The sequence below is a fragment of the Staurois parvus genome, unplaced genomic scaffold (genome assembly GCF_062004578.1).
Source record: "Staurois parvus isolate SC_StPar_1 unplaced genomic scaffold, SC_StPar_1.0 ptg000019l, whole genome shotgun sequence".
Lineage (NCBI taxonomy): Eukaryota > Metazoa > Chordata > Amphibia > Anura > Ranidae > Staurois > Staurois parvus.
In genome coordinates, this window is record NW_028317815.1 from 12,975,852 (window position 1) to 12,989,330 (window position 13,479).

At 39.0% G+C, this 13,479-nt stretch overlaps 1 protein-coding gene across 1 annotated transcript in view; it reads right to left on the minus strand.

Annotated features, from left to right (window-relative positions):
• The window catches only part of CPNE8 (copine 8), a 325,161-nt gene that overhangs the window by 150,736 nt on the left and 160,946 nt on the right, over positions 1-13,479 (minus strand). Inside the window, exon 5 of the mRNA XM_089684926.1 lies at positions 10,442-10,481. Within this exon, the coding sequence (XP_089541052.1) occupies positions 10,442-10,481 (40 nt within the window). The remainder of the gene's footprint in view (positions 1-10,441; positions 10,482-13,479) is intronic.

Here is a 13,479-nt window from a genome sequence, read left to right on the forward strand (position 1 = left end):
AAAATGGTAGCTTGTAAAGGCTTTTAAAATGTTGCCTATGGATATTAAAAACGTATGCAGTTTGTCGCCATTGCACGTGTAGTTTTAATGCATGTCATGTTTGGTATCTATTTACTTGGCATACCATCATATTTTATATTTTACCAAATAAGTGGCCAATATATTGTGTTTTTGTGCATTAAAAGTAAAAAAAGTGTATTTTTTTTTAAAAATTGCATTTGAAAAATCGCTGCGTGAGTACTTTGTGACATAACAAATTGCAGCACACACCATTTTATTCACTAGGGTGTTTGGTTTAAAAATATATATAATGTTTGGGGTTTAAATTAATTTCCTAGCAAAAAATACAGATTTTTTTCATGTGAACTAAAAGTGTCAGAAAAGGCTTGGTCTTCAGGTGGTTAGAAAAGTGAGTGATGTGTGGCATAAACTTCTAATGCTGGGCATAAAATGCCCCCACCCCCCAAAATGACCCCTTTTTGGAAAGTAAACACCCCAAACTATTTGCTGAGAGGCATGTTGAATCAATAGAAGAATTTATTTTTTTACCACAAGTTTTCAGAAAATGTCAAGCAAAAAAATGTATTTTGTTTTACACAAAATTGTCACTTAAATGATTTATTGCTCACACATGCCATGGGTATATGTGTAATTACTCCCCAAAATACATTCTGCTACTTCTCCCGAGTATGGGGGTACCACAGGTGAGAGACGTTTTGGCAGTCTAGCCAAGTACAGGACCCCAAAATCCAATAAGCACCTTCAGGCTTTTAAAAGGCTTTATTTCCTCATTACACTTCCTGACTACCTATCACAGTTTCAGTGGCCCTGAAATGCCAGGGTAGCACCAAACCCCCCCAAATGACCAATTTTTGGAAAGTAGACACCCCAAGGAATTTGATAAGAAGCATGGTGAGTATTTTGCAGATCTCATTTGTTGCCACAAGTTTTTGGAAAATGAAGAAAAAAAACAAAAACTTATTTTTTCTTTTCTTTTTTTATATTTCAAAACCTTGTGAGAAAAAATGAGATCTTCAAAATACTCACCATGCCTCTTTTTAAATTCCTTGGGGTGTTTACTTTCCAAAAAAATGTCATTTGGGGTGGGGTTTGGTGCTATCCTTGCATTTCAGGGCCTTCGAAACTGTGATAGGTAATGAAGAAGTGAAATGAGGAAGTTATGCACCTTCAGGCTTTCAAAGTGGTCATTGGATTTCAGGCTCCTGTTTGTGGCTAGGCTCCCAAAAAGTCTCACACATATGGTATCCCCATACTCGGTAGAAGTAGCAGAATGTATTTTGGGGTGTAATTCCACATATACTCATGGCTTGTGCAATAAATATATAATTTAAATGACAGCTTTGTGCAAAAAAAAAGTTTTTGTCATTTTCCAGAAACTTGTGGAAAAAAAATAAATCTTCCATGAACTCAATATGCCTCTCAGCAGATAGCTTAGGGTGTCTATTTTCCGAATTGGGGTCATTTGGGGATGTTTGTACTATCCTGGTATTTTAGCACCTCAAGAAATGTGATGAGCAGTCAGAAAGTAAAAGCTGTGTAAATTGCAGTATCTATACTATAGTTTGTAGACACTATAACTTTCACACAAAGCAATCAAAATACACTTATTTGGATTTTTTAACCAAAAACATGTAGCAAAATACATTTTGGTCTAAATTTATCACAACATTTTTTTGGGATATTTTTTGACAGGAATGAGAAAATATTGTTTTTTTTTTCAAAAAATGTTTTTTTTCTCAAAAGTTTTTTTGTTAATAGCGCCATAAATAAAAAGCGCACAGGTGATCAAATACCACTAAAAGAAAGCTCTATTTGTGTCAAAAAAAGGACATACATTTAATTTATGTACCATGACCATGCAATTGTCAGTTAAACTAGTGCAGCGCTGTATAGCAAAAAAATGGGTAAATTGTAGTATTTATACCATAGTTTTTAGACGCTATAACTTTTACACAAAGCAATCAATATACACTTATTGGGATTTTTTTTACCAAAAACATGTAGCAGAATACATTTTGGTCTAAATTTATAACTAACTTTGAGTTTACTACATATTTTTTTATAGCCGAAAGTAAAAAATATCGTTTTTTTTTTCAAAATTTTCAGTCTTTGTTTGTAGTGCGAAAAATCAAAAGCGCACAGGTGATCAAATATCACCAAAAGAAAGCTCTATTTGTGTGAAAAAAGGACATAAATTTTGTTTGGGTACAGCATTGCATGACTACGCAATTATCAGTTGAATTAGTGCAGTGCCGAGTAGCAAAAAGAGGCCTGGTCATTTAGGGGGGTAAATCCTCTGGAGGGCAAATGGTTAAGGGGGATATGATCAACATGTATAAATACATCAGAGGTTCATATAGTGAACTCGGTGTAGAGTTATTCACCCTGAGGTTATCACAGAGGACAAGGGGGCACTCTTTATGTCTGGAGGAAAAGAAATTTAATCTCCAAACACGGAAAGGTTTCTTCACAGTGAGAGCTGTGAAAACGAGGAATAGACTCCCTCAAGAGTTGGTTCTGGCCAGCTCAGTGGATTGCTTTAAAAAAGACTTGGATTCTTTCTTGGATACACAGAATATAACTGAATACTAACATTTATAGGTAAACTTGATCCAGGGAATATCCGATTGCCTCTCGGGGGATCAAGAAGGAATTTTTTTCCCCTGCAGGAGCAAATTTGATCATGCTTTGCTGGGGGTTTTTTTTTGCCTTCCTCTGATTCAACTTTGTTTTTTTTTAATGGTTGAACTGGATGGACGTTTATCTTTTTCAGCCAGACTAACTATGAAGTTAAGGGGAACTGTGATTTAAACTGGACTGTGATGTAAGCGAGTGTTGAGGGACAGTGATTTGAAGGAAACTATGATTGGGGGGGGGGGGATGTGACTGTGATGTTTTAAATGGAGTGGGCTGTTATGTGAAGGGGGGACTATGGATGCTGATGTAAATGGGGAGACTGTGAGCTATGATGTCGAGTGAGGGACACTGACATTGGGGGGGGGGGCGCATGATGTGAAGAGGGCTGATGTAAAGGGGAGACTAAGGACACTGATGTAAAGGGGGGGATTATGATGGAAATGATCTTAAGGGGAGTCTGTGACATATAGGGACTCTGTCATATGAAGGGGTGACTAAGAACCCTGATATAAAAAGGTTCTGTGATGTAAAGGGGGGACTATAATGTCAAAGGGTGACTGGGCTGTGAAGGGGATTGTGATGTGAGGGAGGGGGTTGGGGGATTGTGATGTTCTAAATTGAGGGAAGGGGGGGACTGTTATGTGAAAGGGGATTGTAAACACTTATGTAAAGGGGGGACTGTGATGTGAAGGGGTCTGTGGGTCTGTGATGTAAAGGGGGAGTAGCTGATGTAAACAGGAATGTGTTGTTTAGGGAACTGTGATGTATGCTGTAGTGTCAGGGGACTACAATTTGAAAGTAACTGTGATGTGAGGGGCATGTGATGTGGGGAGAAGGGCTGTGATGTTTTAAATGGGGTGGGCTGTTATGTAAAAGGGAGACTGTAGACTCTGATGTAAAACGGGAGAGTGCGATGTGAAGGCATGATGTAATGGAGAACCCTGAGGTAAAAGGGGGCACAATGTAAAAGTGGGTCTGTGATGTAAAGGGGGACTGTGATGTTTTAAATTGGGGGGACTGTTATGTGAAGGGAGATTGAGAACACTGATGTAAAGAGGGGACTGTGATGTGAAGAGGTCTGTAATGTAGAGGGGAGGGCTGAGGACACTGATGAAGGGGGTTGGGATGGGACTGTGATGTAAATGATGTAAGGGGGGCTGTGATGTACAGTCAGGTCCATAAATATTGGGACATCGACACAATTCTAACATTTTTGACTCTATACACCACCACAATGGATTTGAAATGAAACAAACAAGATGTGCTTTAACTGCAGACTGTCAGCTTTAATTTGAGGGTATTTACATCCAAATCAGGTGAACGGTGTAAGAATTACAACAGTTTGCATATGTGCCTCCCACTTGTTAAGGGACCAAAAGTAATGGGACAGAATAATAATCATAAATCAAACTTTCACTTTTTAATACTTGGTTGCAAATCCTTTGCAGTCAAGTACAGCCTGAAGTCTGGAACGCATAGTCATCACCAGACGCTGGGTTTCATCCCTGGTGATGCTCTGCCAGGCCTCTACTGCAACTGTCTTCAGTTCCTGCTTGTTCTTGGGGCATTTTCCCTTCAGTTTTGTCTTCAGCAAGTGAAATGCATGCTCAATCGGATTCAGGTCAGGTGATTGACTTGGCCATTGCATAACATTCCACTTCTTTTTCTTAAAAAACTCTTTGGTTGCTTTTGCAGTATGCTTTGGGTCATTGTCCATCTGCACTGTGAAGCAGCGTCCAATGAGTTCTGATGCATTTAGCTGAATATGAGCAGATAATATTGCCCGAAACACTTCAGAATTCATCCTGCTGCTTTTGTCAGCAGTCACATCATCAATAAATACAAGAGAACCAGTTCCATTGGCAGCCATACATGCCCACGCCATGACACTACCACCACCATGCTTCACTGATGAGGTGGTATGCTTAGGATCATGAGCAGTTCCTTTCCTTCTCTATACTCTTCTCTTCCCATCACTCTGGTACAAGTTGATCTTGGTCTCATCTGTCCATAGGATGTTGTTCCAGAACTGTGAAGGCTTTTTTAGATGTCGTTTGGCAAACTCTAATCTGGCCTTCCTGTTTTTGAGGCTCACCAATGATTTACATCTTGTGGTGAACCCTCTGTATTCACTCTGGTGAAGTCTTCTCTTGATTGTTGACTTTGACACACATACACCTACCTCCTGGAGAGTGTTCTTGATCTGGCCAACTGTTGTGAAGGGTGTTTTCTTCACCAGGGAAAGAATTCTTCGGTCATCCACCACAGTTGTTTTCCGTGGTCTTCCGGGTCTTTTGGTGTTGCTGAGCTCACCGGTGCGTTCCTTCTTTTTAAGAATGTTCCAAACAGTAGTTTTTGCCACGCCTAATGTTTTTGCTATCTCTCTGATGGGTTTGTTTTGTTTTTTCAGCCTAATGATGGCTTGCTTCACTGATAGTGGCAGCTCTTTGGATGTCATCTTGAGGGTTAACAGCAACAGATTCCAAATGCAAATAGCACACTTGAAATGAACTCTGGACCTTTTATCTGCTCATGGTAATTGGGATAATGAGGGAATAACACACACCTGGCCATGGAACAGCTGAGAAGCCAATTGTCCCATTACTTTTGGTCCCTTAACAAGTGGGAGGCACGTATGCAAACTGTTGTAATTCCTACACTGTTCACCTGATTCGGATGTAAATACCCTCAAATTAAAGCTGACAGCCTGCAGTTAAAGCACATCTTGTTTGTTTCATTTCAAATTCATTGTGGTGGTGTATAGAGCCAAAAATGTTAGAATTGTGTCGATTACCCAATATTCATGGACCTGACTGTATATTATGTAGCTGTGATGTGAAGTGGGACTGAGGACACTGATGTGAGGGGGACAATAATGTGAAGGGGGGCTGTGATGTGAAGGGGGGACTGAGGACACGGATATACTTTTTCAAAAGGGGGCTGTGATATGTATGATCTATAGTTATAGCACAAACATGTTATTAAGAACTCTGTGGGAAAAAAAGTACTGACCACTGTGAATTTTAATTCAATACCTCTGATATAAAACATATATTGTGGCACCTTGGTATAGGCAAAACCAGATTCCAGTGGAACTGCAGAGGCTCAAATAAACCAGAACATGAAGATTTCCAAGAGAACATGCCTGCTCGTTTTTCTCCTTTTCTCTCTAATAAATATTACTCCACCCTGTTTTTAGACAGTAACCTATAGTTTTTTATATACTCTCTTGATCTGTTGTAGAGGTATACCACAGCTGATTTCATGTGATCAAGACTGTCCTATTCTATATTAGATGGAACTATGTGACTGAGTACAGATCCTTAGTGATAGAGGAGTCATAGGAGATGAACAAGGCCTAATGGTTCCTAAATCCCCCTTTCATGTTCTGTTCAATTGTACAGAGCATACCTCCACCAAAGATGGATCCTATGGATGTGAGAATAGGAATAGCCTATGTTAATACATCTAAGAAAATGCGGTGTTTGTTGAAAAAGCAATGAGATTTTTGGGAGTGAACATTTAAAAATAATGTTTATAAACACTGAAAGGATTTGGTATTATTAGTGTGCATCATCAGTTGGTCACTAACCCAAGACCAGTATTTTTTGCTTTTGGCCAGTGAACACTACTTTAAAATTAAGAGTAAATGTACATGGAAAACAATTTATTGAAGCCACTAACTCTTTCTGGATGCAGTTGTCTTTACCAGTTCCCAAGGGCAAACCGAACATGTCACCATAATTGCCCTCTTTGTCACAAAGTGCACCAGGGCACTCCTCTATGAATTTTAAGTGCAACAACTGTCAGTGAGTATCACTATCATCATTCGATACACTTATTAAAAATCTCTAATGTACGTATGCTTTATGATTTGCAGCTGGTAAATGGAACAGCATTCACACAGAGGTAAGTACAACAATTATCCCTCATAAATGCCAGTTCTAGTATACTAACAGGAACTGGATTGAAAATATTTGTTCATGGTCTCCACTTGCTATGTACTAAAAGAAAAAAATGGTTTTATTCCATAAAAAACACCAAGAATTGCACAGGAATATGCTGTGTGTTGCTGTGCGATTTACATGCAGTTCTGTGTGGTGCTGTTTCAGCCTACTAATTTTGAATGGGCTAAAATTGCACCACACTAAAAGTAGTGCATGCTCTACTTTTTGAGACTCACTGCAATCGCATCGCATGGTATATCTGTACCATGGAATTCAGTGTGGGCAAGCATTTGCGGCCTGTGTTTGGGGTATCATTAACTTAACATGGACACCCGCTGCAGATCGCAACTGGAGTACATTTTGGATGCTCTGCGGAAAATACGCAAGGAACACTGGTTTCCTGCACTTTGTTATGTTGTGAACTGGCATCAAGTTTAACATGCTGCATAATAGAAAAAGCAAGCCTAAGAAAAAAATATTCAGTGAAAGTAATGCAATAAAAAGCTGTCAGAAACTAAGGACCAACAGAAGGAGATGGTTAAAGACTATGGGCATGCTGCAACAGATGGTCTGAGACTATGGGAGTGTTACAAGATGGGCAGACACTGGGGACATGCTTCAGGAGACAGTCATAGATGGGGGAAAGGCGACATGAGGTTGCTAGAAATCACTGCCCCCTTAAAATTACTTGTGCAGCATTTGATATTTGTCTTAGCAAGATTAATTATAAAATATCATAGGGAGAAAAAACAGCATAAGAAAGAAAATAGATGGAACGCACATAAAAAAGTAAGATGGTGTTAACCCCTTCCCGGCAATAGTATGCATATATGCGGCCTCACAGAAGTTGATCTATAGCCGTGGTGTCGCAAATATGCCTAGTTGTCTTTGTGCTGGGAGGACGCCACAAAGTAAACTCCCAGCACAGGGACTGGGTTTCATAATAGTAATCAGGACCTGGGACTCCCAATTTCCAGTCACTGATTGGCTATCACAATGATCAGTAACTGTGCAGCACAACTGATGCACTGTGCTTATTCTGCTTGTGCTCTATGAATCACAGGTGCTCCCCAAAACTAGTGCACATAGTACGCACTATCTTACCTACATAGTAGAGCCCACAGGGGCACCTCAATCCATAGACCACAAATTGTGTACTGCAACAGATAAAATGTTTTTTTTAGAATTTTAAGTATGACATGATTCATCAGCCAGGGTCATCTGTCATATATAATTGTATGGCAAACATTAATCTAATGGGACATACCTGATGTATCAGAATATAATATTTTTTAACAACATATGTTGATTCCCCTCCCGGTCTGCAGAGTAGTTGACTAAAGGTTTACAGTACTGCACTGCGAGTGTGGGAGAATAACCTTTTATTTTGTGGAAACAGTATGTTTTTATATTCTATACATTTCTTTATTTTAATTCAATATATTTTTTTCTTTACCATTTTCTCTTTTTCTTTTTTAATGAATTGTGGTTACATTGATACATTAATGGTTGCTGTCGCCCCATCATCTGCAACTGGCATAGGTCAGTCTGGTGTGGTCACTTTATGATCTGGGGCAGGGGAGGGGTTTTTTGAATTCCTATATAAAGCAGTTTTTACCCTTAGTGGGTGTGAATTGATAAAGGAGGCCATGCCTTCAAAACACGTCATCATAGCAACCTTGCCATATGGTCTCTCCCCCACTTGCTCTCCACGGTGTCAGCTGGACCAGGCGCATGCACAGTAAATCAGGCACACCAGAGCCAAGTTACGGTGGTCTGTTTGAGCTGTGATCCTTAGCTGTCAGCTAGCCCTTTGCATATCTGATGCTCCCATCCAGACCTAACAGTGGTGATCCAGGAATGGAGGCTGAGACTACTTATATACTGATATACTTACCACAACATGTGATTGTATTGATTGCAGTTTTTAATTATTGCTCCTAATAAACAGTATTACACTAGGGTGGATGTGGGCTCTCTCCCTTTGTTTGTTTCTGTTTAGATGCATTCCCATCACCCAGTGGAATATTAAGAGAGTTGCAGCACCACACTGACTGATGAATTATTGCACTGAGTGAACTACATTTACCAGTCTGCTCTGGGGGTGTTTTTATCTGTGCATTTGCTAGCTTTTAGTACAGTTTTGCAAACGCATGTCAAAGTTGCAAAATTGTGTTCAGGCATTAAGCGGTGGTAGACACTGTTTGCTCACTTGTACCTAGAGAAAGGCTTATAATAAAGCTTGCCTGTATGTACAAGGACTGTACCTACAAGTTTACAATTGCATGTTTAGTGCCTCTTCCACTGACTTCTCTGTCAAAAGCAACGGCTTAACCATCAACCCATCCTCACATGCCTGGGTGCTGGGTGTAATCTTGGACTCTGAACTATCCTTTCAGCCCCACATCCAATCACTGTCCAAAGCTTGCCACCTCAACCTCCACAACATATCCAAGATACGCCCCTTCCTAACCAATGACATACAAAGCTTCTGACTCACTCCCTGGTCATCTCCTGCCTTGATTACTGCAACTCCCTCCTCACTGGCTTACCTTTGCATAGGCTATCCCCCATCCAGTCCATCATGAATGCTGCTGCCAGGCTCATCCACCTCACCAATCGTTCAGTGTCTGCCACCCCTCTTTGCCAATCCCTCCACTGGCTCCCACTCACCCAACTAATAAAATTCAAGATACTTACAACTTATAAACCCATCCACAACCCTAGTTGCAGCACTTATATGGTCTCAAAATACCAACCAAATCGTTATCTTTGTTCCTCCCAATACTTCCTGCTCTCTAGCTCCCTTCTCACCTCCTCCCATGATCACCTTCAGGATTTCTCCAGAGCTACTCCCATCCTCTGGAATACCCTTCCCCAATGTATCTGACTATCTCCATCTCTATCCACATTTAGACGATCCCTGAAAACGCATCTCTTCAGAGAGGCCTATCCTGCCCCCACCTAACAACTGTACATGTATTTTGTCCATCAGCCCATCCCCCACAGTTATTATCTTTTGTATCTCTGGACTCACCCTCTTAGATTAGCGCTACGTAAACTGTTGACGCTATATAAATCCTGTAAAATAATAATAATATTCACTACTTCTGCAGCCGGTGATGTCACTGACATCACAATCACAGGGGTTAAAGAAAAAAACTAAACCATTTAACTACCAAAATCCAGAATTTTCAGTTTTCAGAATATTTTTCCTTCATTGACTTGAATAAGCATCAAGCAAAGGCTGCAGTCTGCAGGGGCCACACTATAAAAACCAATGGGTTTGTGTACCTGGTGTGACTTTTGTCATTCTCGTTGATAAAGTCATCTAGAATCAAGCAACGTAAACATTCTCTAATTAATACTCTACATATAGTGTATCTGCAGAATGAAGACTATCTACTGTGTATTATTAAAAGTATTTATATAAGTTGGAACTTTTTCAGAACTAGCCCAACATATTTGAACTAAATGGACAAGCGTCTTTCTTTAAACCTAACTAATGCATGTAATTATACAATGAAGACATCGATCAAACAATATTCATTGCAAAAATTATGGGCAGTGTTTTTTTTTCAGACATCTATATTTTCAAATACATTTCATACTATATTTGAAGCATCCAACATGTTTTTAATGTTTATTGATGTCAGTGATTATTGATGACAATAAAAATCTTTGAGCTTCTAAAGTCATTTATACACTATAGGTTAAAAAACAAGAAAGCTAAATGAAAACAAACAAAACAAAAACATTTTTTCTGCTCACAAAAGGCCCAAAATATTAAACCCATGACAATATAAGAAATGAAGGACCATGAAATTTCAACTTACATGTTTTGCTAAATTGGGACTTTTGCAGTCGACATCATATCTGAAATAAGACAAAAAAATCAAGGAAAGACAAGTTATCAAGATGTAATAACAATAATAATACAAATAATAATAAAAAAATCAAAGTACATGGATGAAACTTGCAGCATCTTACAGTTTGTACAGTTATTGAAAACAGCAGTCTGTGTTGATGTAAGCCTAGTTAGCTAGAAAAATCCATCATTCTTTGTGAAACAGTTCCCACATTCTTGTCCATGTTTAATCTGCAATTGCCTGGTTCTCACAACATAACTTTGAGTGGACATACTGGCTTTAAAAGATAAATTCACCTTTTGACAAAAAAATAATAAATTAACATTTTTTGCAGGTAAAAATAGTGCATTTTTTTTATTTTTTGTTGCATAAGCCTGAAAAGCATTGCACCAACGATCAGCAGATTGCTGGTGCCATGCAGGTCTCCTGCAGACCTGTCAGTGTATCTGCTTTCTCGGACCACGTACGGGGAAACACAGATACTGACAGGAAGACTGAATGAACTACCACAGTGCTCACAGAGCTGTGCTAGTTAATTGAGAACTACCACCCGACAGCCACTAAGGCTGCTGGGACTTGAAGTTTTCCATTCACAGAGGACTGTGAATGAGTGACGCAGCAAGGCAGGCAGAGCCCTGCATGACCGCGTTTTTGACAGCTGGTGGGGGGAGAACATCCTTTTAGCCCTGAATATGGGTGTAGAGTAACACAATGTAACCTAACATGTTATGAAAGGTGCTAGCACATGATTGGGTAATTGAAGAGAGCTTTATTTACATCTCAGTGAACTTTCACTTTGCAAAATTAACAGTTTTTTTTCCTCTAATAAATTAACCCCTATAGATATAACCCCTATAGATATAATTTACATATTCAAATACACACTTATTGCCTCATAACTCCATTAACATATGCACATACACTCTCTATGCAAGGTGTGAATTTGAAACAACTGCTGTGAGGATTGTGAAGATTCTAAAATAAACTCTTTATGATATTCAAGGTGCTCCTGTTCTTCAGTTCTCAAAAAGTGGGAAAACAAGTTTCCTACATAATTGGCTGTCAGTCATATCAAAGTTTCTAGATATTGGTATTGTTGTTATTTAGGTCTCCTACACCTAGTTGAGAAGTTTGGTTTTCATAGCCAACATAATAAGTAAATAAACCCGAGAAATATTTTAGAACCTGGAATTTGGATGAAAGGAAAACTATGCAAATGTGACAAAAATACTGAAATACAATATTATGATACAGGCTTTACATAGCGCTAGTTTGTGCAGTGCTTTACAATTTAAAGAGAGACAGTACAGGTACAATACAATAAAAAAAAAAACAAGAGGGAAAGGGGGCCCTGCTCATATTAGCTTACAGTCTAATAGGGTGGTATAAAAGGTTATAATTGTGGGGGATGAGCTGAAGAGTTAAAAGTTCAGTTAGTTGAAGATCTGATAGGCTTCCCTGAAGAGATGAGTTCAGGGATCGCCTAAATGCTGCCAGAGTAGGAGATAGCCAGACAAACTGAGGTAGAGAGTTCTGGAAGATGGGAGATGCTCTGGAGAAGTCCTGGAGACGAGCATGGGAGAAGGAGAATAGAGAGCTTGAGAGCAGGAGGTCTTGGGAGGAGTGGAGAGGAGGGTCTGAGTGGTATTAAATTGATGTATAGACCCAGGAGACTGGGGGAAAAGGGGTAGTTAAATATGATTTTTCACTGCCGGAAGAGGGAGAAGGTTAACTAGGGCAGAAAACTTTATTTGTTGAATATACTGTATAACTTACAGTTCAAAATTGTAGGAACCAAATAAGTGGCAGCTTCATGTTTTCAAACCCTCACCAATTACAATGCCACCTTAAAATAAGGTAATATACCACCACATTCTCACCCTTCTTTCTATACAACAGACTCCAGATGTTCACATACCATGCATAATATCATAGGTCCAACCTGACCTGAGCCGCAGCTTTGTTTATATTTTAATTCTTCTATCTCTAGCTGTGTTTATCAATTAATATTCCATAGAGATAAATGGGGCTATCTCTTGAGTATCTCTTTGACAGATGGCCCTTACATCACTATAGAATATAACTCTGCATATACAGGCAAGCAGGGAAACAGTTCTGCGCCTCTACTCAAAGTGGCACTTTCCAATGCATGTTATTTCAAAGTATGGTGACTGTCACGCTAGGGATATAAACACAATTGGCAGGCAATTAAGAGCTTTTCTTGGTCAGACTTAAAGTGCATTTAAGGTCAAAATGTGAAATCCTATATAAATTTCCACACTGTATAAGATGATGGATGGTGCAGCGCTAATTCTCTAAAGTGTTAATGCTGTGAAGATATTGATACTGCAACTCAGTGCTACAAATATATTAAGGATTGAATAAAAAATATGCGACAAACTTTACAAAAAAAATCTTGACACGTTAAGACCACAACCTAGTGCTGTAAATCTCCAATATTAATGATACACATCTCAAATGCTGTATAGTTAAATAAATAAACTTAATAGTGTATGATCACCACATTTCATAATACAAATCTGAATGATGCTCATAGTATCTACTAATATACCATCATATCCATGTTCCACATGTGCAACTCGTATGAAAAGTAAATAAATAAAGTGCATACAATATTACTGAATTAAATGTCCATCACATATACAGAAAGAATCAGTGTGCATCAAAAGTGTAACACTTTTCAATCCAAACCAGAGTAGAATTCCCACTGTGATATAACAACCGTGCTCCACCAATGTGAGAAGTGGTTGCTCACCTCCAAAATTGACCTATACTTTCATATGGGTCAAATACGCTTTTGTTTTTAAAATCCCCCAGGCGCTGGATACTGCTCTTTCTCCACTTAGTGAGAAAGGCCGCCCATATTGTAGTAATCCAAATCAATAATTTATTAAATAAGAGAATGTCATTCACATAAGTAGTTAAAAATAGGCACAATCTGCATTCCACAGAGGTGTAAACAGCGTCTTCCTGTCTCGGCCGTG